At 38.0% G+C, this 23,851-nt stretch overlaps 1 protein-coding gene across 3 annotated transcripts in view; it reads right to left on the bottom strand.

Annotated features, from left to right (window-relative positions):
- Positions 1–23,851, bottom strand: part of MOB2 (MOB kinase activator 2) — a 118,105-nt gene that overhangs the window by 90,933 nt on the left and 3,321 nt on the right. The window contains exon 1 of one of the 3 annotated variants that reach the window (XM_075094545.1): positions 13,487–13,555. The exons of the other annotated variants lie outside the window; for them this stretch is intronic. Coding sequence (XP_074950646.1) covers positions 13,487–13,509 — 23 coding nt within the window. The 5' untranslated portion in view covers positions 13,510–13,555. Of the gene's footprint in view, positions 1–13,486; positions 13,556–23,851 lie in introns of those variants that run through there. 3 annotated transcript variants of the gene reach the window in all.

Here is a 23,851-nt window from a genome sequence, read left to right on the forward strand (position 1 = left end):
AGAATTCTCTTCTGGAAATGTAAGGAAATTTACTTGCAAGGAGCAATTTTAGAAGAATTTTATCATCCTTATCAGAAATGGTTCTTCAAGGATTCAGTGAGGGTGGAGATCTAGATAGCTTTCTGCATTCATTTCTCTGTGACAGGTCTATGGTACATGTTCAGCATAAAAAATGCAGGTTGCATTTTCTGCCACCTGTGCGGTACCTGCTTTGATTCAGGCTCTATGACCATGAATTCAACAACTTTCCAGGAACACCAGTGTTTGTTGGATTTTTTTTTAGTTATGCTGATGAAAGTAGTTAAATACTATCCAATATTCTACAAAATACTTGATTACTTCTGTTTATTCCATATTTCCCCAACAACAGATACGCCAGATTGCTGGAGTCCTGTCTGCATGTTTCCTACTCTGCAAATCACCAGTTACCTGCAGCCAGAGAGCACTCTGGCACCAACAGCACTTCCCATCTCTCTTTCATAGTGTCCTCTGGCCCTGATGCATTACAATACCTACAGGCAACCGAATTGCTTCTGGGGATGGGGGCCTGAAGAACAGATATTAGAGGCTGTGAAAAAAAGCCGCCCTTCTCTTTTAGCAATCTTATTCCACATCTCACCTTCTCATTTCTTTATCTGATAATCTAGCAGCTTTGGAAATTACTTCGGAGACTGTGTATGTTTTGAATATGAACTATTTCTCTGGGATTTTTCCTGTTTTCAGTTATTTAAGAACAGGGTTGAAAGAGGGAACCTGTGCTTAAGAACTAAAATAACCCAAACCTTTCATATTTGAGGTTATTTTGTTACTTATTTTACACATTTTTATAACAAAATCCTCTTTCATTTATTCACATGGCCAAGTTATTTCAAGAACTTGGACCATTATAGGGTTTGTCAAGAAAATGACCTGGAACACTTTATTATGTAAGACTCTATTGAAAACTACAGCATATTTTGGAGCAGTCTACGTTGTCTCAAATACATCTCCACACTTGTGCACAAACACCTCCCAGCCCTGAACTGAATGGAGTATCATCCCTCCTTGTACACATGTTCTTTTCTAGTAACTGCTGCAGTGCATGTTTTTACATCTGTATTTATAGATAGTGTGTTACTCTATTTCTTTTACCCTTAAAAGCAAAGTTCAGAGATTTGCCTGTGCTGAAAAATGCCAGCCAACACGTGCTAAACTGTCACACAAAAAGCTGAAAAATCTCTACTCCTTGAACATACCCTTGAAGTAATCAGACAGCCCCACTAGCACTGCTCTTCCATGGCCTGCTGGATGAAGCTTGCACTGGTGGTAGCAGCTTCATCTGCTCAGTGGGTGTCACCCCAGTTTGAAGCTGCCAGCTACCATGCCCACAGTCATTGGGTCCTGCCCAAAGAAGAGAGCTCAGAGACTAGCTTCTGCCGGAGGGCCTTGGTAGCATAGGTGCACAGATGTTCCTCCAACCAACTTGGGCAAGAAAAACTGATTCATCATCAAGAATAGCTATACTAAACAGAACCTAAAATTCATTACTTCACAGAATTTACAGCACCATAATTATAAATCCTGGCTAATGAAGAAACAGTAATTCACAACACAACACACAGTGTACTTTCAGGTTTCTCTCTTGCACTTGACCAAGCAGGCAAAGGGATGCTGAGAACAGTGGAAAAAAAGCTACATTGCTTGTTACAACAGGACTGCTGACATTTTCAAGGGACTAACATAATTGTAGTTATCAGGAAGGTGATATTCGAATAAGCTGCTCCAGGCAATACATTTCTCTTATTATCCAGCATTGATTTGTTTTCGGCAATTGCCTTTGGACATTTTCAAGCAGACATTATAAAATATACACAGAAGAAAAAAATGAAAAAGATAGTTTTTCAGACAGCCAAGTACTCATTTATCTGGAACTGCAAGTAATTTGTTGTCTTGCTTGTATCTGAAAGCAAGCAGTGTTAAACTGAGGAAAAAAATTTGTAGTAAAATTAGAGGCCTAGTATAGTCATAGCCAACATTAGCATGAAACTTGTACAATTAAACCATATTTATGTAAAAGCAAAGCAAACTGATCTGTACAACAGATGGTCTTGTGAAGGTTTGCAAAATGTTATCAGTAAGAATTTAAGAGCTGCAGGTTAAGGTACAAATACTGGAAAAGCAATGCACCAAATCTTAAAATCTTGATGGTTTTGGAGCTCATTTTTTTGTGCTTTCACTTTCAGACTGAAAATAATGCAGCGGTAACTACCATGCACTCACCTGCACATTAATACATCTCAGTGCAACACAGCTTTCAAACAGGCCCATGCTGTGATACTGAAACTTGTATCAAACTCTGGTAGGGCAACAAAAGACACTCATCCAACAGTTGCTGGCATCACTAGGAAATACCTCCAGCTTACAGTTACATTCTTTCACAGCTGCATAGTCCCCATGCTCCAATACATCAGGCCACAGTGCCATCTTGCAAACCAAAGAATATTGGGAGTTTCACCTTTCCCTCTGCATTCTTGCACAGGGGCCATGCAGATGGTAGGTACCTGCACACTGGGTGCATCCCTGTTTCACAAGGCTTTCGATGGCTGCCTAGGTAGCATTGGCCTTAAACTGCCATTGGCCTCTAGCAAGACAACCTGATTTGTGCTTTGTTCTTCTAATACATGGATTTGCATTGCATTCTTGAAATATTTTGCTGGAAACAGACTACTTGAACTTAGTTTTCTAAACAGCATTATCATCCCAGTCATTAAACACTTAGTGGAAGCCACACCCCAGCTTTTATTCTTCCATCAGTTGTGAGGAACAATTTCTTACCAAACATCAGAAGCACTGAACTACCAGCCTGCCTTTCACAGTGTAAAGGCTGCACTGTAGAATCAGGTGAAGTAATTTTCTATGTTCTTCCTAAAATTATTTCATCCCACAAACATTAGCTGGTCCTTCTCCAGATTCGAAAACAATACATGACACTAATCACAGATTTTGACTACTAATGGCTACAAAGCATCATTATCATATGATTCAATTAAGGACAGGGTGTTCTACTTCCTTAATGGTGTCAGATTTTGACTGCTAAATAACTACCAAACATCTTTATTGTATCCTTCAATTAAGGTTACGGTGTTTTGCTTCCTTGATGGTGACTGACCAAACAATACAAAAGCTACAGGAAAAGAGCACCATTCCTCTCCTATGCTACCTGCAGATTTGATTAATGGTAAGAAGCTGTTATTGTAGTCAGCGCTAAAGACAAGCAAAACACAATATAAGCTCAGATGAGTACCTGGTCTTGCAAGAACCACTACATTTCTCCTGCAGTCAATCTTAATACATAAAATACTCAGACCCCAGTTTGGAGTTTGAGAGCACAAGTTTCTGCAGGAGTACTACAAGGTATATTCACTTTTGTTTTATCAGGAGTTAGTATTGATCATCACAACTATATATATAAATCAGTCTGGAAGTATAACCAGCTGTCTCAAATGCTCCTGAGCAACTGCACTGATATCTGCTACATGGGAAGCATTATTTCACCACTCTTGAAAGCAGAAGGCCAATATTTTGCTGAGAACCAGAAGAGGTGACTAGAAAAAAAAAATTTACTCTCTTCAAGTGATGTCTGTGCTCTCTTCAGATGGGGATACTTTGTTATCAGCAAGGTGCCCCAAAAAGTAAAGATGTTATCCTTAGTATGAAGATCCCACTAACGTTGGTCTGATGGAAAAATTCAGCTTCTCCTGAGCAAACAAGAGGAGACCAAAACCATTGTGTAATTTTTGGAAACACAGAAAAACAGTTTTAATTGATGATGTACTACTTTTTAAAGTTAGCTTTGGTTCCAATTAAATCACAAGTGGCATGGCTGAGAGCATGGTATTTTCTGCTCTGTTGGGGTGGCCAGGGTCCAGGCCATCTGTGTGGAATGCACATTCCACCCTTCCGCCAGCACGGCCAGTGGTGCCAGCCGCTCCTGCAACCCGCCGAGGAGACAGGGAGGGATTTTCTTTTGTTTTCCTTATTTATTTGCTTTAAACTGGCACAGGCAAAGGGTTCTTCTCTTGCCAAGTTCATTACCAGTGTAAAATGTTCCCAATTACTCTGAGGACAGCACACTACAGTGAGGAAGAAAAAAAACCTGTAAAGTTTACAATTAAACTACAGGACTTTAAGCTTTCATGTTAGGAAACAGGTGAGAGCTGGATATAGCACATGTCTCTTAAGTGCTCAAATCCACACAGATCACGTTAAAAACATTTCTTCCAAATTTTTCAATGAAGTTTTTGCTAAAGAATCACCCAAGTGCTATCAGCCTCTTCACTTAGTGATCCTCTACAAACCCCTTCCAAACAGCTTCCAAAACTTTACAGTATTATGTTTATAACTGGGACTATTCTGCCATAGCTGATTTATTAATTGCCATTTTCCACAAGTGACGATCAGTTTGTTATTATCAATATTAAAAGGCATGCCTGCATCTTTTTGCCCACCATTAACTCTCTCCCTCATCCTGCAAAGTTTTTGTCCCCTGGTCACTGAGTACAGATGCAAGTTGTTGGTGCAGCATCTCAGAGTCTCCTAAAGATGACAAACTAACCAAGCAGCAGTATTCTGCTAGTGGCAGCACCGATTCAGGAAAATCCCATCTTCCCTTTCCTCAGCAGCACCACAGCTTAAATCAGCCTTTTTGTATGATTGTGCTCAGAGAGCGAAAAATGCTACTTAAAAGCATTTTCAAGCAAGCACCCATTATGCTTAAAAGACAAGATGACAAACTCCAGCTGTATCACTTGCAAAACTCTGGACACCAAGTTGACTGTCACGGCCATATAGAGTACATGCACAGCACAAGTTCTTACTGAATTACAACACAGTTGTTGTATGTGTACTGTGACATTCAAACATTGCATGTTTTCCTCTCAAAAGATTGTACTTGCTGACTTGCCTTTTCCAACTTACAGTCCCAAAATATATCTACCATCCTCCCCCTTCTCAGATCAGCCAGTGCTGTATCAGTGGGGTCTAAGCTGCAAAAGACAGGAGACCTTCCTCTCCGAGAAAGGGGAATCCATTCATGTGTAGTAACTAGAAGTTCTCCAAGCACAGCAAGAGACAGTAAAGAACTACAGTCTGACATGCAGGAGCAACGCTCTTCCTTACAAGATGAAGATAATCAACAAAAATATGGTACTTGTTTGAAAGGCATTATTCGCAAGTCCCTTCTGCTCAGTTGGAGAGCAAAGCATTTGCATCATATATTAAGAAATTGATAGAAGATCTAAGCATAGTAATAACTATAATAGACTACAAGAGTGCTGAAGTTCCCACAAAATCCATATCACTTTCTCCAAATACATAAGGTTCCATCAGCTAAGAATTAAACCCAGAAATTTTTCACTGCTTTCTCACTATGGAAAGATTTCAGTTACCCTTTAATAGAAAAGGAACCAGCAAGCTGAACAAATGCTTACCGTCAACCTTAACCAGCATAAGCTTAGCAAAAAAGGATGAGAGGAGAAGAGTAGGAATAGCATCAAAAGCAAGCACTCACCCACCACTTCCTGAAATTAAACAAAAGGGGCAGAAACTAATCAAGCTGCTGTAGGCCTTCTGCCCAGCTCATACCTGCCACACAGCTTCTGCCCAATATACCACAACACCAGACGTGAACATTTCAAAGATTGGCTGCTACCCTCATGAAACGTTCCCACATTTCTCAGCAGAAGAGGAACAAGAAAATGGACTGCTGTCTAAATCAGTTTACCTAAAGTAAGCCGTCCCTTCTTTGACACTCCCTCCCTACCCCGAGGGATTTAAGAAGCATGCATTGCCATGATCTGACAAGAAGTAATCCAATAAACTAGACAGCCTCTCTCTCACCCGCACAAGGACACAGCTGCTCTGACTCCTCATCTAGGCCTTGTATGTCCAAATGTCATCTGCAGCAGCTCAGCCAGGTCTTTACTGAAGTAGGAAGTGTTGGGCACTCCTCTAATCAAGGATGCAGTTAGGTCCACATGCAGATAACCAAATCCTGAAGGCTTCTTCTGACACAAAAAGATTACTAGAGCATCTGGTTATTTCACCATCCCTTTTCACCTCTTATCTCTGTTACAGTAGCTCTGCTAAAATTTGGTACACTCTTCCCAGGCAAAACTGTCACCAGCTAATCTCTAAAAGCCACCAGTGCTCACCCTCTTCCCCCCCTACCCCACCGCAGATGGATCCATCCACAGAACAAAAACAGCTGCTCCTGATAAACCTACATGCCTGCATTTCACAATACACTGGAGATGTCTAAAGCACCATGTCTGGGCACCCACACTTGGTCCTGTAACAAGTGTATTGACACACTGCCCCTTGCATTCTAGAAGCACAAATATTACTGGAAAAAAGTACACAAAATCAGGACTTAAGAGTTAACTGAGTCATAAGAACAAATGTAGTCTGAACAGCAGCTAGGTAACTTCAGGTTGAACAAAATTAGTCATCTTCAGTGAGTCATGCACAAAGTACAACTTGCAAAGCAAGTGAATTAAGAATGTTCTGTTATAATTTATTTTAGTCAAAAACTTCATGTCATTTCATATTAAAGTATATTTTTGCTTTTTAAGTTACACACTGGGTTTTCACATTACAAAACATCTGTCAAAGCTTGCAGCAACAGACAGTATGTGATGCACATCCTACTAAACTTCTCTTTGGTCCCCTGACCAGCACGAGTTTGCCATCTGTGGCACCGAGAGAGAGGGAGGACATTTATCATTATTCTTCTATAATCACTTATTCAATAAACAGGATTTCATGCATAAGAGCTGCATCCAACAGCGGGCAATGTGTTTTATTAAAGTCAGTCCTTTACCAAAAGATTAGATCTGACTACCCACAAAGGGAATCCATTCCTGTCCCCAGGATACACAGCATCCCAGTTAGGGAGTGTTATGTCAGCACAAAAAAACTAGCAAATGAGAGCTGTAACTTGGAGTTGAGTTTTTTGCTGGCTATTACCACAGAGGGTGACAGAACACAAAAGAAATGATACAGAATTACTCTGACTTGTGTTCACTTTGCTGCAGCAAAGCAACTTGAATATTCAAGAGAGCTAGTCTAATTTTAGCTGAAAACAAGCTGATGTACAAACTATTCTTCTAACAATGATAATCAAGTTAGAAAGGCTAAATCTCAGCCAAACTACATTTATGGAAAGTTTTCTAAAGCATCTGTTAAAACATGTCAACCTAATCAGCATTTCCCCAAAAAATTTCACAAATATATGTACAAACCATCACCACAAACCCCCATGAGATCTGCAGCAATTAAACAGGATACCTGGCAAGCTGACACACAGCTTGTTTCTGCAATTGCCTGGTGCCTCTACTCTTCTGTTTACCAGGGTAGCCTGATTTTGCCCTCCTGACTAATTACACTTTGTTGTCAGATTTTGAGTTACTTTTCTTCCCCCACACAGAAGCATAGGCATATTTCTGGATCCACAGTTGTAGCAAGCGAGAGGAACAACTTTAATGATATTTGAACAATTATTTGCTTCTCAGAGGACATATTACTTAACTGAAAATTGATTGTTTTAGCCTGTTTTATAAAAAAAGTGTGCTTCATCTTGTCTAGTACGTAACAAGTTTGAGGGAGACCACAGCACCTGATGCCACAGTTCCACAAATACATTAAGCCAGGAAACTGTCACTGCCACCATTAGAGTTGATCCCACTCCCTCTCCATCACTCCTGGTCTCTCAATCTTCCCTCTGTGCCTCTCCCATGCAGAGGTATTTGCGCAGCAGTACAGTGAACTGGATCAGGAACTGATCCCAGCTAAACCAAAACGCTGTTTTTTTCCCACTAGTTTTAACTTGCACCACTAGCAGGATCCAATTCCTAATGAGATCCCCCAAGCACTTCAGCTGGCAAGAGAGACGAATTAACAGCTGGAACAGTGAGAAGAGAGCACTTTTCATGGCAGTCCAGTTGGCCCCAAAGTGCTTAGGGAACTATGGCATAAAATACATAGTCTTTGTGTGATACCAAAACTTTTGTTATAGGATACTGTGATGGTTTATAGAAGGACCTGTTACTCCTTGTACGTCCATATATTTAAAGGTCAGTTCCACAGAAAAGACTTCAAGGTTGCCTTTACATATCCTTCAGCTGTTGCTAAAACCCTCTTCTGGAGAGAAAGTATATGTATTAGGATATTTAAAAAGTCAAGAGATGTAGTGCATTGTAAGCAGAACAAGGTACCAAATACAAGATATTTACACCAAATCTAACAAAATTAAGATCACAGCAGTCAATACCTCTCTTCGCACCTTCTCCAGGAGAGGAGTTTTTAAGAAAGAGGAAAGATCACAGTATAAGTGATTGGGCACAACTCCTAACACAGCCAGAGCTCACTGGGGCTGAGCTCTTCTAGCCCTATGATTGTGGTTATTACAGATGTAGTGGTACCAACATTTATGTTGGGTGGCACATTATTGCAACCAACAAAACAAATACATGCTTGTTTTGCCTCAAGAGGAAAATCCTCCTCCTCCCCAAAGTGATCCACCCCACTTTGGGGTGGGTGGGGTGGAGGAATTTCCTCCCTCTCGATAATATAAAAACATGAAAGGGGCTTTACAGTTTCAACTCCACATTGATAATTCTACATTTACCTTCTCCGGTCTCAGTCACTAACAGTAGCAACACATTGGTTATATTGCTCTTTTTCTACCCAGCTGCATGGATACTAGGAAAAGCCATGTGTAAGAGATTTTTATTGATGTTGATTTTACGCCATAATTTTATAGTTTTCATACTTCAGTGTGATAATGTTTTGTTCAAAATAAATCCAAATGATACAAAATGATGAGCTAAACCTAGCATTTAATTTTCCAAACAGTACTTGCACATTCTGCATTTTGATACATATGCTAATACCTACTAATTAGAACCACAACAAAGACTTTAAAGATAGGAATTAGGGAGAGGAACTTTCCAAACCAGATTTATTCATTATATGACAAAACAAACATTAGCACCATTTCTCCTGTATAATGATGCAAAATATTCTCAATAGGAGAAATTAGAAGATAAATTCTAATAGGAGAAAAAATGGAAACTAAACAAAAAACTAGACAATCTAAATTTGTGGTTTCATTATGTCCAGCGCCTCAAACACTGTTGAAATAAAAAATATCACCTAAATTTTATCATAGCTCAAAAAAAGATATAAGTTTCGAGGTGGTACAGTACAAATTCCAGGTATAGTATTAGAAATTAGTGACAAACACCACAAAAAGACTGAATGATGAAATCCATACTGCCATATTACACTTAAATCCTCTGTACCTGTAGCAAATAATAGTCTTATTGTTTTAGAGCACTTAGAGGACCAGGAAAGCTTCTACACTTTTTTACATAGATAAAAGTATATTTTACTTTCTATCAACACTGTAACTACATTAGGTGAAGAGGTTGTTTTACATGGGCCTATGAAAGAAGATGAAGCAATATGATTTCATTGAATGGGAAGATCCTAATGAGTACCTTGTATTAGCAATTTAATACCAAAGACCACTGAGATAGGGCTAGAGGTTAATACCGGTCATCTTCCTAGTAAAACTCTTATACATTCTAAAAGCTCCTCCTTTTGTAGTTAATTTCTATCAACTATTCTGCTTTTGTATTAAACACATAAGCAAAATCATATTAATATATTTCTAGTGAGCATACGTTGAAATCCTCAGAAGTATTTCAGCATGTCAGGAGTAGGATGTTATACTATTAGAACTGCAAATTATGTCACCTTTTAGCAAGTGACCAGTAACAGGCCACTCAGAAGTGCTTGGTAATGACAGAAGGCTTATTTTCACAGTAGTTAATTGTTATGTTACAGTTAACACATCTCAACTTTGCAGGCTTGCTTACCTTAGCACATTTGAAATAAAGCAGTAGGAAGGGAGAACTTTATATTTCTGTTATGGGCTGCTGCTGCTGCTTTCAGTATTTGTGCAAGTTCATCTGTGGTTACAGCGTTGCATAATGACAGCATGAATAGTCAAGCTGCTACCAGACTACTTTTTCTTAATACATATACTTAGAAAAAAACCTGAGCCACAATTTAGACTACTTAGATATCTGTATCATCACAAAATGCTGCTAAAAAAACTACAAATCCATCCATTAGTTAAAACAACCTTGCTAGTTGTTCAACTCTTACACTATTTATGAACATATGCACTTCTATCCTGAACATTCACTGACTTTGTCAGATGCAAACACAAGGACATCCTTCAAGCCACATTCTCAGTAGGAGTGCGCTATTGAAGGAAATAACATAATTTTAAAACAGGATGTGCACAAGAGATCTTTTGCAAGCACATTCCTAACTTACATCTTCAAGGAAGATCTGGGCAAGGGGAGAACAGATTCAAGCCCAGAGCTTTACATAACCAGCAAAACAAATAAACAGCAGTAACAGGACCAAACAATAAGATTATGCTCCAAATGCTGTCATCTAACCGGAAGGCAAAGCCAAGAAGCCCTGCAGGAAACAGGCTAGAAACAGTCTTATTTCCTATTGCTTCTGTGTTTAAAAACATCCCCAGTATGCATAAATCAAGATGTCATTGGCAGTGAAAACACAGACCCAGCTTAACTCCATAGCTACAAGGCTCTGTTAATCCCTCTCTAACATTCTCACTAGGTCCCCAGCTTTCTTTTGTTCTCATAATATCAAGCTATCATAAAGAAGCTATGACAATGACACACATGAAAGAAATTTGTATTCGTTTGTCAGATACTGGGTAAAAATATCTACCTCATAGCAATAAGAATTAAAGCAAGCAGAGGCTACTGTGGCGTATGCGCAATCATTCAAATTTTTTAACGAATCTATTTACTGCAGCACCCAAAACACTGAGAACACTCACAGCTGTAGTCCAGCACAGATCAACATAAAATATCAACAACGTTACTTGTGTTTAGTCAGCCTTCAGAAACGTTCCTAGTCCTTGCATACATCAGCTCCATTTTTTAATATTGCAATAGAAAGCAATAGTTCTGCCATATAAAAAGGAAATCTCCTGCTTTGACACAGCTATACTAAAAATCCAGATATCTCTTCTTTTGACAAGCTATATCATACTGAGGTCTATCATGGAGGTTATAAACACATTGCTGCCACAGTGAATCTAAGGAAGCAGGCACTGTATTTTTAACTTTTCTTTGTTTCCCTTCCACTCCCATATGTGAACTATTTTCAAAGTTATCCAAAGAGTTTATCAACTTCATTGACTTGTTTTGATAAAAGGTATACCTTCTAGAGCAAAAAAAGTGAAGGAGACACAGCATTTTTATCTGCACAACTTTGCATAATAAAGGCACGTAAGAGCTGCTACAGACTCATTTGCTCCCTTGTTATATGATGAGGTCATCCTTTAGATGATAAAGCACTTAATCTTCTCCAAGAGATTCTGGAGAATGTAATACCTGAACGAGTCAAGTTCTACTGTATTTTTAACGAAGTGGAATCTCACCAGGAAGACCTGAGGTACAAGACTCAAATGTTGGATGCTGTCATACGTTAGTTGTTTTGAACTGAGTTAGCTAAACAAATGCAAATTCTCATACAAATCTACACAGACAATAATGTGCACACAATAGTTTTGTAACAATTTTATTTAAAACTTAAAGAACAAAGCCAGGAAAGAGCAGTGGGTTTTCAAAAGCCTAAAGTGAAAACAGTTCCAAGGAATATAAAAAGGTCATTTCCAACCACTACACAAACCTGATTTATTCTCAGCATGATACCAACATATCAGAGGCAGCAGTCAACTCATCAGCTGTTTGAAGTGATTTGGTTATACATTACCTCTTGCAGTACCCAACAGAATCCTATTTTCTTCATCTACATACTTAGATACTATTTATATTTCTCCTAATCAAGATTTTTCCCCTGTATTTATACTATATAAAATAAATCTAGGATTATTAAGCTATTGTGGTACTAACTATAAAACTTTAAAAAATACAAAGCGTATTTAGATCACATGCTGAGATTTCTAAAACCCCAACAAAATCACCACCAAGTAAAGCACTCAGCTAATGAGACAGAAAAAAGTCATCATTCTTTTCTATCAAGGATCCTCACCATTAGCATTTTGGGGGAGAGAAAATTCACTTTAGCATTTACATAATTTTAAGTGGCAATTACATTTAGGGAAGGCACCTTCAATCCATGATCTTTCTGTTTCCTATTTCCAGATTCTAAAGTAATTCCTGCTGAAAGATTGTAATTAGCAAACTGTGCTTACACATTAAAATTATAGTGGAATTGTTTTTTAACAAAATCACAAAAAATTACCATAGTCTGAAACCAACCCTTCAGATTGTGACAGAAGTTTTAATAAATTTCAGAAGCTTCAACTCTGAATAGCCAAGAGGAGTACGCAAGTTTTAAGTACTTAAACTGTTCAGGAAGCACTGCAGATTCAAGAAGACTAAGGCCAATGCACCATCTGGCATCTCTGAAAACACATCCCTGATCTAAGCAAGTATTTGTTTCTGAGAAAGAGCTATAATAAAAGAACAAGGAAGTACAGATTAGAAAAACAACAGCAGATTAATAATACAGCTCATATACATAACCAAGTGGTCTTGTTTCCAAATTATGTTCTATTCTTGCTGATGTTAAAATAAACTCCATCCTAATTCTTACTTCTTTCTGGGAAGGAAGAAAAAAGCTGGTGTATTTTCACTTCTAGAAAACTAGTAATAAAGGAAGAGCACCACCGTGATCCAATATTAACATCCTGAGATACTTTTAATTCCATGGAATTTCAAATCTTTGCCCCCAAGAACCAATTCCATCTTTTTCCCTCATTATCAATATCCTTAAAAGTTACTACAAGTTTTAACATATGTCTAATGGCAGCCTCAGTCCCAAAAGTGACATTTCAACAATAGGGAACACTAAATACAAGAAAAAAAAAACTTTGTCATCCTTAGGAACCAGATATTGTCATTCAGGGCCTCTAAACAAACGCAAGAATGAAATATGCTAACAAGACAGCTGACTTCATGATTAATAAATCTGAAAGAGGTGACCTTACTCCAAAAAGTATTAATTTAAAACAAGGAAGAAGAGATATCAATTTCTTAATCTTTCTGTAAGACATGTCACAGAGGTAACAAATGCACAAATAGACTTGACTTAAATCAGGAGGAAAAGCATTCCATTAGTAGTACTTAAAATTTTCCAAACTTAAAATCAAATCACCAACTAATACATTTAGTACTTTAAGAAGAAACAGATATTGGAAATGAATGTTACAAAAGTTATTTTAGAAGGGAGTCATGTTTTTGTTCCTCTATAACATCACATTTTTATGAAGTATTTCAACTTCCTGTAAGTTGTGAGAGGAGGTATTTGCAAACAGAAGAAAAGATTAAGCTTTACTATGCTGTTATGTAAATACATTCTGGATATCTACCTCCACATCATAGGACCGTGCATAATACAAACCAACAGCCTGCTAAGCCCAATATTCCATTTCTGACAATGGCCAACACTGAAGCAGTTTAGAAGACTCCATAAATCTCTGGAAATGCAGCTAATTACTCAACACCACATCCCAAGAGAAATTTCTTCCTGGCTCTGACTGCTGGGCTTTGATGCATGGACTGAAAACCAGTGTTATCATAGCTAGTGCTCTTGCTAATGTGGTTAATCTTTACAGAACTGCACTATTTACCTTAGTGAATCACACAATCGAAACCCCATAGCTCAACTATGGGCTGTATACAAAAATTCCTACTATTTTTTCCAACCTTCTATTGTTATGCAAAATGCCAAAATTGTTCTTTATTGTTAAAGTATGCTGGCAAGTCAATTGTCTTTAAAGCCACTTTTGCCTTATTCTCCCCTCATTTTTGAACTTGCTGTTGCTTTTCCACATGATGAAGCAAAACAAGTATTATTGAAACACAGTTAATCTGAAGTTCTTCTGGATTTGATTTTGTAACAAGAACACATTGGAGAATCCATTCTTTTTTTGGAGTGCTGAGACAGTGCCTGCTGTGATACTCTGATTGTCATTTTACTACTAAACTCCAAAAAATCAGTGCAAAGAAGCAAATCCAAAATGAGATTAATAAGTAACAGTTTCATGTTAGTAGCTGGCTGTCACTCTAGAATAATATTTGTTCTAACAACCTCGAGTTAATGAGTAGCCCATAGCTATATGATAACCATTGTCTTCCTTGGAGATTAGACTCCTTTTTGGGCAGGTTTATCTCACAATATTTTTACTGCATGTCCTCTGCACTCCACCCACATTGCTAGTCTCCAGGGATCTTAGGGTAATAAGCCACTGGGATAGTTCTTGTAAGCAGCCACATTATTACTTTCGGTAGGAACATGGATGCAATTTGAATTAGTTGTTCCCACAGCTGTTTGGTCCTGCCTCGGGTTTTTTTGCATGTAAAAAGACCATATACTTGGGCGTATACTAGCAAAGGGATAAGGGGACAGTCAATTTCAGCTAGACTCTGAGAAACTTCGTCTTGGCAACATCCATTTGTAACGTGATATTTTTCATCTAAAACATACCAAAGCTAGGATGCATTATCCCTCTTCTTTTAGCTCAAACAGACCAGATCTACTTCATTGTTTGGTCAGCAATACCAAACAGGTAAATTAAACTCTCCCTCCACCTAGCTAGTAAAACCTTGTGTGTCATTTTTTACGAGTATAATAGTTACGAGAGTGGATCGCAGAATTAAGAGGAATAGGGAAAAAGCAGAGTATCTTCACATTTCACTTACCTAGGAACAAAAAGCTCTGTGTAGATTTCATTTGCACATGCAGTCCGGCTCCCCCATTACAACAGCTTTTGAACTCCAAGCTTCATGTACTTTTTTCCATAGCTCATTTAACAGATGTCTAGTTTGACTTCTAGAGTACTTGATCCAACATAAGAGCATCAAACATGGAGCAGTTACCAAACTGAAGTTTCAGTGAAAACGGCAGAGGACACAATTTTGCACAAAGTTGTACATTTTAGCCCAATCATATTTCCTTTTCCATAGCACTATCCTCCAGATAGCCCTCCAGAAGGCAAAGGTTCTTTGCTACTCAGGTACTGTGTAGTCCACAAAGGGTGCACCGGTCTGTTAGTTAGCTGCCCTCAAGTTCAAATCTCACATCATTCAGAAGACATCAATGTTTCTCCATCTGAGCCCTTGAGACTGATCAGTAGTACCTATTAGCCTGACTTGTGATACCATTAAATTGCATACACTGATTTTTAGCATAACTAGGACTAGAACCTTTGTCAAGTCACAGACCCAAACAACCCACATCCACACTTTTATTATAAAAGTCCACAAGTAGAAGAAAATATTATATACAAACCATGGGACAAGAATTATTGGCCTAGGGATTAAAGGGAAGGCAATAATGCTCACAGCCACAGGAAACGGAAAGTCACAGCAGACAGCATACTGTGATATACCAGCAGCGTGTTGCAGGCATCTATTTGCAAAACGTGCACGTGACAAATCAGGCCACAGACATTTATCTGGACAAACAAAAAATTACTCCTTTACATCAGGTATGTACTGGAATTCCCTGAATCCAAGTTCTTTGTGCATTTGTTTTGACAGCTACAGTTCAATTACAAACAGTGATTCTACATAAGATACTATTGTGTGCAGTATTTCATAAAAATATTAAGGTCTTAGTAATAATGGAAGGTAATCATTATTCCTTTATTACACCCAGATGGGAAATGATTATGTATGCGCTAGCGAAGTTTTATTACATATATAAGCACCATCCTTCTTCCTACATTTGCCTCCTCTTCACTCAAATTCTATCTGTTTACTCTAACAGCAATGGCTGTTCCTAATACTATATAATCAGCCTGGTGATCTCTCTCACAGACTCTCAGGTTTCTTTCAAAAAAAAATTTTTTTTTTTTTAACTTTTTTTGTTTGTTTTTACTATTTGTCATTGCAAGAGTGCTTTTCTACACAGGAAGTCAAATCAAGTTAAAAGGGTGAATTGGAATTGTATCTGTTAAAACACATTAAAAACCTTCACGGAAGCTGTCCTTCAGAATTTAAGCAAGCTTCATGTCAGCTTAATTCATGATGCCCATGGAAATATTTAACACCCTCTTATTCTACATTTTTGGCTTGGCTCAGAAACACTGGGGATAGCTGCCACACCCTAAACAAGCTGAACCAAGGTATTGAAATGGGTCTGTCTTTATTACAAAGTTACTTCCTTCTCAATAAATTTTTGCCAATCAGAAAATAAAAAGCGCCTATTTTTCAGAACAAAATGTTTAAACATGGGAATTTAATAGATCTACTAAGCAAGAATAATTTTTATTTTATTTACTTAGAAAAAAGGACTACATACATTTCTAATGAAAAACACAAACCAGCAAGTGATTTTTGTTCTACAAGGTAGAGAATAATTATACTGTATGTGTTTCATGAACTGCAGAAAATATTTTCCATTAAAAGATTACTAATATCAAGTATTCCCAACCAGTCAACTAAGTAAGTTTTCACTCTACCTAAAACAGAGTTGAACTTGATTTAAACAAAAGCATTGATTCTATTAACAATAATGACAAAATGCAAGTCTGAACATATAAACAATATTTTGCCCACCTGGAAAGTTATACCACCTACAGCAACAGCTGCCTACGTTTTAGTGGATGACTGGGCACATCCTGCCTGAAACAAGCCTGAAAAACACTTATAAACATTTTAAAAACTCAACAAAACCCACCACTTTATAGTACTGTGTGAAAAGATGAAGGTCACCTTTTAAAAAGTAAACCAACCTGTAAGTTGCCTATAAACTTGCAGCTAAACACCTAGCTGTCCATTACAAGCATTAACACAGAATATCTGCTTTCATAGCACTTTACTCCACCAGCTCAAGTCTCAACAAGCTCAAGTGACTTGGGCCAGTACCTTCATATTCAGCAGGGTGGGGCAAGAGAGACAATCTTATTACAGACACTCTGCAGTTATAAGAATGCAAATCATCAAGTTCAGCATTTTGATTAGCACCCGTGACTCAGAGGTAAAACCTGTGCTATGCCAGACCACATGGTAAAAGCCTATCATATGCCTAATAAGAAATATTTATAAATATATGCAAAAAGAACCCTGAAATTTCAGGTTATTCTTCAAAAATTGCTCATAACCAACAGCACCACAAATATCAAGTGAGGAAGGGACACAGTAAAAATAACTACTGGTAGATGCCCATCCAGGAATACTGTGGAGAAGTAACAGTACTCCTTAATGTCCCGTCCCCCCCAAAAAAAAAAAAAAAAAATCAATCAACTGAAGGACATCCAGCAGGCCCTCTACTTGACAAGACTAAGACTAGAGTTGAACAAAAAAAAAGCTACATTCATTAGGCTGAAGTATCCCCTTCATTATTTCTTCTGTTCATCTCTTACCAGTCAGATTTCTTCCAAACCTCAAAAATCAGCTAATTCAAAAAATGGCACTATCTGGCTACAAGAAAGAGGAGACATAGGCAATACCCGTAAATATGTCAGAACTGCAGGTTAGCACATGCACCCCAACCAGAAATTACAAACGAACCAAGAAAAGCTGGCTCACAGAACAAAAGAAAAGACAACATTGGAGGGGATAAGATATATCTAAGAATCTGGATACCCTAGACCAAAACCAGCACATACTCCCATTTCTAATCTATTTCCTTTCCTAGAAGAGATTCAGGTAATCTTAATTAGCAAGATGAGTGCCTAGCTGTGGCTTTTTGAATGTAGGGTAGTCAGGTCCTTAGAACGGTACCAGCCCCTGCTAAATCAGCAGGTGAGATTTATCCAGCTGACAGGGAGCTGTAGTACTAACATGGTTTTGTTCAAGACAGTCCATTAACATGAACAAGAGATACAAGCATGCCCAGAATCTGCTTCTTTCTTCCCCAAGTACATCTGTTGGTCTAATAGAAGTTATTAGACCTCACTACAAACTGTGTCCCTTTTATATCTGATGGAAAGTAGTCACACACTAACACTTTATTAGACATAATCATGAAGGTTACAGACTGGAGTTCCAGCAACACCTGGATATCATCAGAGAGAAGACTGATTTGAAAGAAAGCTATTTATCATTTATCACACCTGACAAACTTGAAACCACAGAGTTAACTCTGTAACCCGAGCCTCTCCACAAAGTAGACACAAAACACCTCCTTGTAAAAAAAAAAAATCTATATCCAATTTTGCATAACCTGATAAGATACACCGTATGGAACAAAGCCTTTTCTGAACAACTCCCTGCTGTTCACGAAGAACTGTACAAAAGAAAGTTCTTTAAATTAGGAAATTCTAGATGAAGGAACATTAAGGTTGTAAAATGAAGCAGTTAAAAAGTCTGAAGGTCACCTCTATGCAACCTGTTTCACACAAATTCTGTGCTTTATGTATAAGTACTAGGAAACTTCTCAGGTAAAAGTCCCAGCCATTTACACATTTCAGTGTAGAGAAGGGATAGTAGTGATCCAGTCACTGAACACTGATTATAAAATATTCAATGTACATCTTTCTAACCTGAACAGTGAAGAAAGGAAAAGAAAAAAAAGGCATGGAGATACATTCTGAAGGGCTCGAGCTACTGGACCTGGATCTTTTTGACTTTGCCCTAACCACCAAAGCCCATACAATGCTTGTTAAGACGACAGTTTTCTGCATGCTTATATTCTAGCTTAATGGATTTATTCTTTTAACGTTCAGAGTAAGAAGGAATCTGATCTATGATGGTCATTCCTGTCCCAATTCCAGTTTAATTTCTAACATTCTTCAGGGCCTTGAAAATTGTACCTAAATTCTGGTTTGGTTTGGTTTTGTTTTGTTTTTAGTGTGTTTAGTGCTCTTTTTCCACAGTCAGAAACAGCTTTGTGGATTGTGTGAAGCACTTGCACCCTGACCAGTTTCTCTTGGCTGGCAGAATAACAGGAAACTAACTTCAGACAAAACTGCCATTTTTTCTCCTCCAAATGCTAAAATTATAGTACTGCTGTTCAGCCATTTACAGTTATACTCATCATTCTAACGCCAAATTTAAATTATTTAGAATTATTGCACACTGTTTCAGGAGCAGGGAAGCTCCTAGAGTGCAACTGTTTGAAGTGCTGGAACAAAGTCATGAGCAACAGTTCTTTCTTAAGTACTCTTACCAATATAACAGTCTCCAGTAATATTATCAATAACATGATTGTAAAAATAATTTTTTTTTAAATTTATTCATTATATAGCTTAGTAAAGTGCAGGGCAGTCATTTTTTTATTTTTTTTGCATAATGAGATGGGTAGAAAAGTTGCTAAGGAGGGCATTTAGAAACTGAACCTAGCAAGTAAGTTTCACAACCTTATCACTGACGGTAGAAGGCTAAACATGGGTTAAAAATTATGCACAAGATTACTTCAATAGCATTCCACTAGCAGACACACACATTAAAGTCATTTAATAGGTCAGCAATGATTGCAGAATATGCAGATCTGACAACACCAAGTTCAAACTCGTATACACAGCTATGTAAAAATTGCAGTCTCTTATTAATTTTACTCTTTCAAGTGTGCTTGCTCTGGGCCCATATCCAGTAGATGTAACAGATGGAAACTGCCAGGGAAATATGGCAAAGCTATGTAGACCATCATGCATGAACCAAGCTTCCTGAAAACTCTCTTGAATCAGACTGCTGGACTCAGCCATCAAAAATACCACCTACCCTCACATTCACACCATGACAGAGTCAGCACTTTTCTCAGGTAGATGAAACCTGATTTAGAGCAAATTACAAATTCTGAATTATTCATGAAAGTGTATTTATGGCTTAGCCATAAACTGTATGCAACACAGTAGGACAGCAACTCCGAAAGCGCTCTGAGGCCATTATCTACTCCAAGATACCACCCTGGTCATAACATCTCCTGTTTTCAGATATTCTGCAGTTTCTCCAAACAAGTCAAGCCAAAGAATACATCATCAGAATATTGCTAATTATCTGCAGAGTAATTAGAATTAATCATCAAATTACTACATTATCACATTCAGCTGATTTAAGTCCTTGCTGCCACCAAAAAGAGCACTCCCCAAGCTTTATGTTCTCACCAGCTGCATAGTGCTGTTAACATTATTCACGTAGCTACACAAACAGGCTGCAGGAATTCACTTAGTTGAAAACTAACCTTAGGAGAGGAAAAAAAGAAAAAAAATGTTAGTTTTCAGTCAAATGAACATCTTAACCTACCAGCATTCCTGAATACTGATGCTAGCCCAAAGGAGAAGAAGCTAACATGCAAAGAGACACAAGGAAGGAGTATTGCTACATTTTTAGAATTATCAACTCTTTTTCTAAGCAAAGTAATAGTTCATTTTACTTTAAGGACCTTGAGACTGATCCACTCTTCTTGTCCCTCAATAAAATCCTTGTTGCAAAGAGAATGCTCTTACAAGAACAAACCAGTATTCACATGCATTGTATTGACCAAAGGAAAGTAACTGCCTAACTGATACAAATTCTGTGTTTTGCTAAAGTAACATTTTCAAATGCAGGATTTATTTGGCATTTTTCCAATAAGTCAATAATTTACTGTACCAGGACACTTCAGGGAGCAAGGCTCTGCCATTACTTTATTTGTTTTGCATTCAGCAGAAAAGCTGTAACACTGACAATCTCAGTAATACAACTGAGCACTTTCAGAACCAGAGACAAAAGCGAACAACATGCCTGAAAAGTTTAAGTTGCTCCAATCCAGACTCCTTTCCTACAACTATGACAGCACTGGAAATTTATATTTCAAACTAACAGCACCCTTCCACTGCTATCTTGATGAATATTGCAAGTTACTATTTAGTGGAGATATTCTTTCACCTGTAGACTATGTTACACTAGTCGTTTTCACAACTAACTTCTGGTTTAGCAGAGGTACTGCTCATGACTGATAAGCATATGAAATAATACTGAAGTCTCATAAGTAAGCAGTGAACTGAATACAAGCAGCTCACAGACAAAACTAGATTTATCTGGGGAGAATAACCTGGGACCCCACAGGTAATGTTACACCTATAAACAGAAATAAATAAGGAACACACTAATATTTCCCTGCCCAATGGGACTGGACTTATGTGGTTTATCAGTTCTGAGTTATTTTTAGCTCCCTCAAAGTAGAGAAAATGGCCTGTGAAGCCAAGAATTTGCAGGGAATGTAATGCAAGGGAAACACCTGTTGTGAGGTCAGTTAAAAAAACAGAATTAATATACACACTATGCAAGCTGTGAAAGGTGAGAGGTTGCAGCAGTTTCTAGAGGGAAGACTGCCTTATAAAGGCATGAGACTTTCTTCACTGAAGATGACTGAAGGGAATAAAAGGGAAAGGACTCCTTACAGTTAAAGCAGCTAAAAAACTTCCAGTGTTCTTCATTTGTATAGAAATATTTGCTATAACTATGAAGTTTCAAACATTACCTCGAATAAAAATCATTAGCTATCTTTTTATATAAAGGTTTGCTAGGCAAAGACAGCAGAACTCTTCTTGGTTCAACTGTATTATGCACAAGTCAAGGTGACAGCTAAGTATGCTGCATGATTTCTCACTGTTCCCAGTACAAGATGCTTTCCTTACAATTGATGGACTTGATGATCCTTATGGGCTCCTTCCAACTTGCAATGTTCTATGATTCCGTTCAAAAGCAACAAAGAATTAGTCTAACAGCTGAAAAATTAGCATATTGGATTTTTACTGACTCAGAACTAGAACATTAGTGTGCTTTTTTCACATCTAGCCCTTAGCTGTTCTAGCTCAAGACCAGGACTTCTCTGCATAACAGTATTACTCATATTTCACCATAGTGTATCTTGAACTGGACAGTGTCTTAAGGCCTTATGAGGAAGTTTCTTAAAGACACTTCCATAAATGCAGAAGGGAGGACAACAAAACATCAATATGTCTTAATTTTCTTCTAGCCTTCACGATCACTACTGGGATAATCTGGCAAAATTCTATATCAAAAACAAGTGGGAAAACTGCTAGCTTTACTTTAATCCCCTGATACTTATAGCTAAACAAAATAAATGCATGGCACACAGGCCTTCTGGACTAGGCAAATCTAGCAGTGTGCAGGCCTAAAGAAGTCCTCTTGCACAGTTTGTTAAAAATCATCAGTATAGCACATACTCAAAAAGACTGAATTTGCATCATTTCTGTGCCGTCATAATACAACATACTTTCCAACTACCTATCCTGGTCAGATGAAGACAATGCAAGGCACGGTGTTTATAACAGATTGACATTACAAAATAAAACTTGCAAGTGTGAAGGTTATTACATTGCATTCGTCATTCTTCAGTTTACAGCTGTAGCCAGATCACAGAGCACTTGAGTAGACCAAAACTACCTGTGCTGTCTTCAGGCACAAATATTCTGCTCAGGAGTTTGCTTCTTTCTTCTGTCACCTATATTTTCCTGATCCCACTAGGCCATTGCTTTTCTAACTATCATCAAAGCTGAAGATGTGGGATATGAGAAAAGGATAGCCTTCAATCATTTTTAGGCCCTCCTTTCCAAGTCACCAAGGCAAGATATGAAAGAACAGATAATCGAGTAGTGGATGGTATGACAGTATCGATAGCAAGACCTACAACTTCAAAACTAAAGACAGGAGGAATCCCTCCTGTAACACAGCCCCTTCTCTTTTACTCCATTTACACTCTAATTAAGCCTCAGAGAAGGAGCTGTGAATCTTTTGTCAAGTCATCATAAGGCAGAGAGATAATACGCTTGTGTGAAGTCCCACAACTTACTTTTTACTGTCATAAATACCCCTGCCCCACAAAAGGTAGACACCATGCTGTCCAGAAGAAAAAAAGTTTTATTACACAACGAAGTTTTGCATCTAAAATTTTATTTTAACAAGCCACTACATGCTGCAGTCCTCCCTCAGGAAAAGAGTCCTTAGTACCACAGTGAAACAAAGCCACATGGATGAGGGCACTGACATGTTACTGCTACCAGAAGTGCCTGTGAAAGGAGTGGACACTGCAGCTCACAAGTACAAGAGATGCTTACACCAATCCTGAAATAATGCAGTCCTCTGATGCAGAGGAAATACTGATACATGTTCAACAGAAGATAATCTTCACTGAAGAGTTCAGAGGTATCATTTCACTTCTGTCAGAGTTTTTCTTGTGCTCAGAGGCATTCAAATAAGAGTTGAGAGGGAATGCCGCTAGTTTATGGAAACAGATGCCTTCTTGCAAAGGGAAAAATTAAAGATCTCCCCCCTGCCCATTTCCTTCACCAGGAGCCCCTTTTGGTAGGGCTGGTCCACATGCTGAAGGCTTTTCAAGTAGCCTGTACAAAGGTCTCCAGCTCATTTCTGCTGAGGTAGTTTTTCCCCTGTTTAAAATACATCTACAGAGGTGTTCTGCCATCACAACTACAAACTCTTGGACTTTTCTTAGTTTCAACCAGCATAGTCTATTAACCTGCTAAACTACAAAGTTTATAATACAGATGTAGCCCCAGATTATGTTTTGTGTTTAACAGGTAATTGTTGGTAAAATAGTTTCTCTCTCCCCTTTTTACGTAACAGTTCACAATCCTCTTCTATTAGGAAAAAAATGCGTTACAGCATTAGACATCACAGCTGAAGATTAAAAATAACTGACACCTTGTCAGGTTTACTAGTACCATTAATATGTTGTATTCCTTTTTAATCATGAATTTGAAAACAAATTTAAAAGCCAGTTTCATAACTGAAGGCACAATGCCTGTCTCCACTGCTACCTTGAA

This window comes from Phalacrocorax aristotelis, chromosome 5, assembly GCF_949628215.1.
Source record: "Phalacrocorax aristotelis chromosome 5, bGulAri2.1, whole genome shotgun sequence".
Lineage (NCBI taxonomy): Eukaryota > Metazoa > Chordata > Aves > Suliformes > Phalacrocoracidae > Phalacrocorax > Phalacrocorax aristotelis.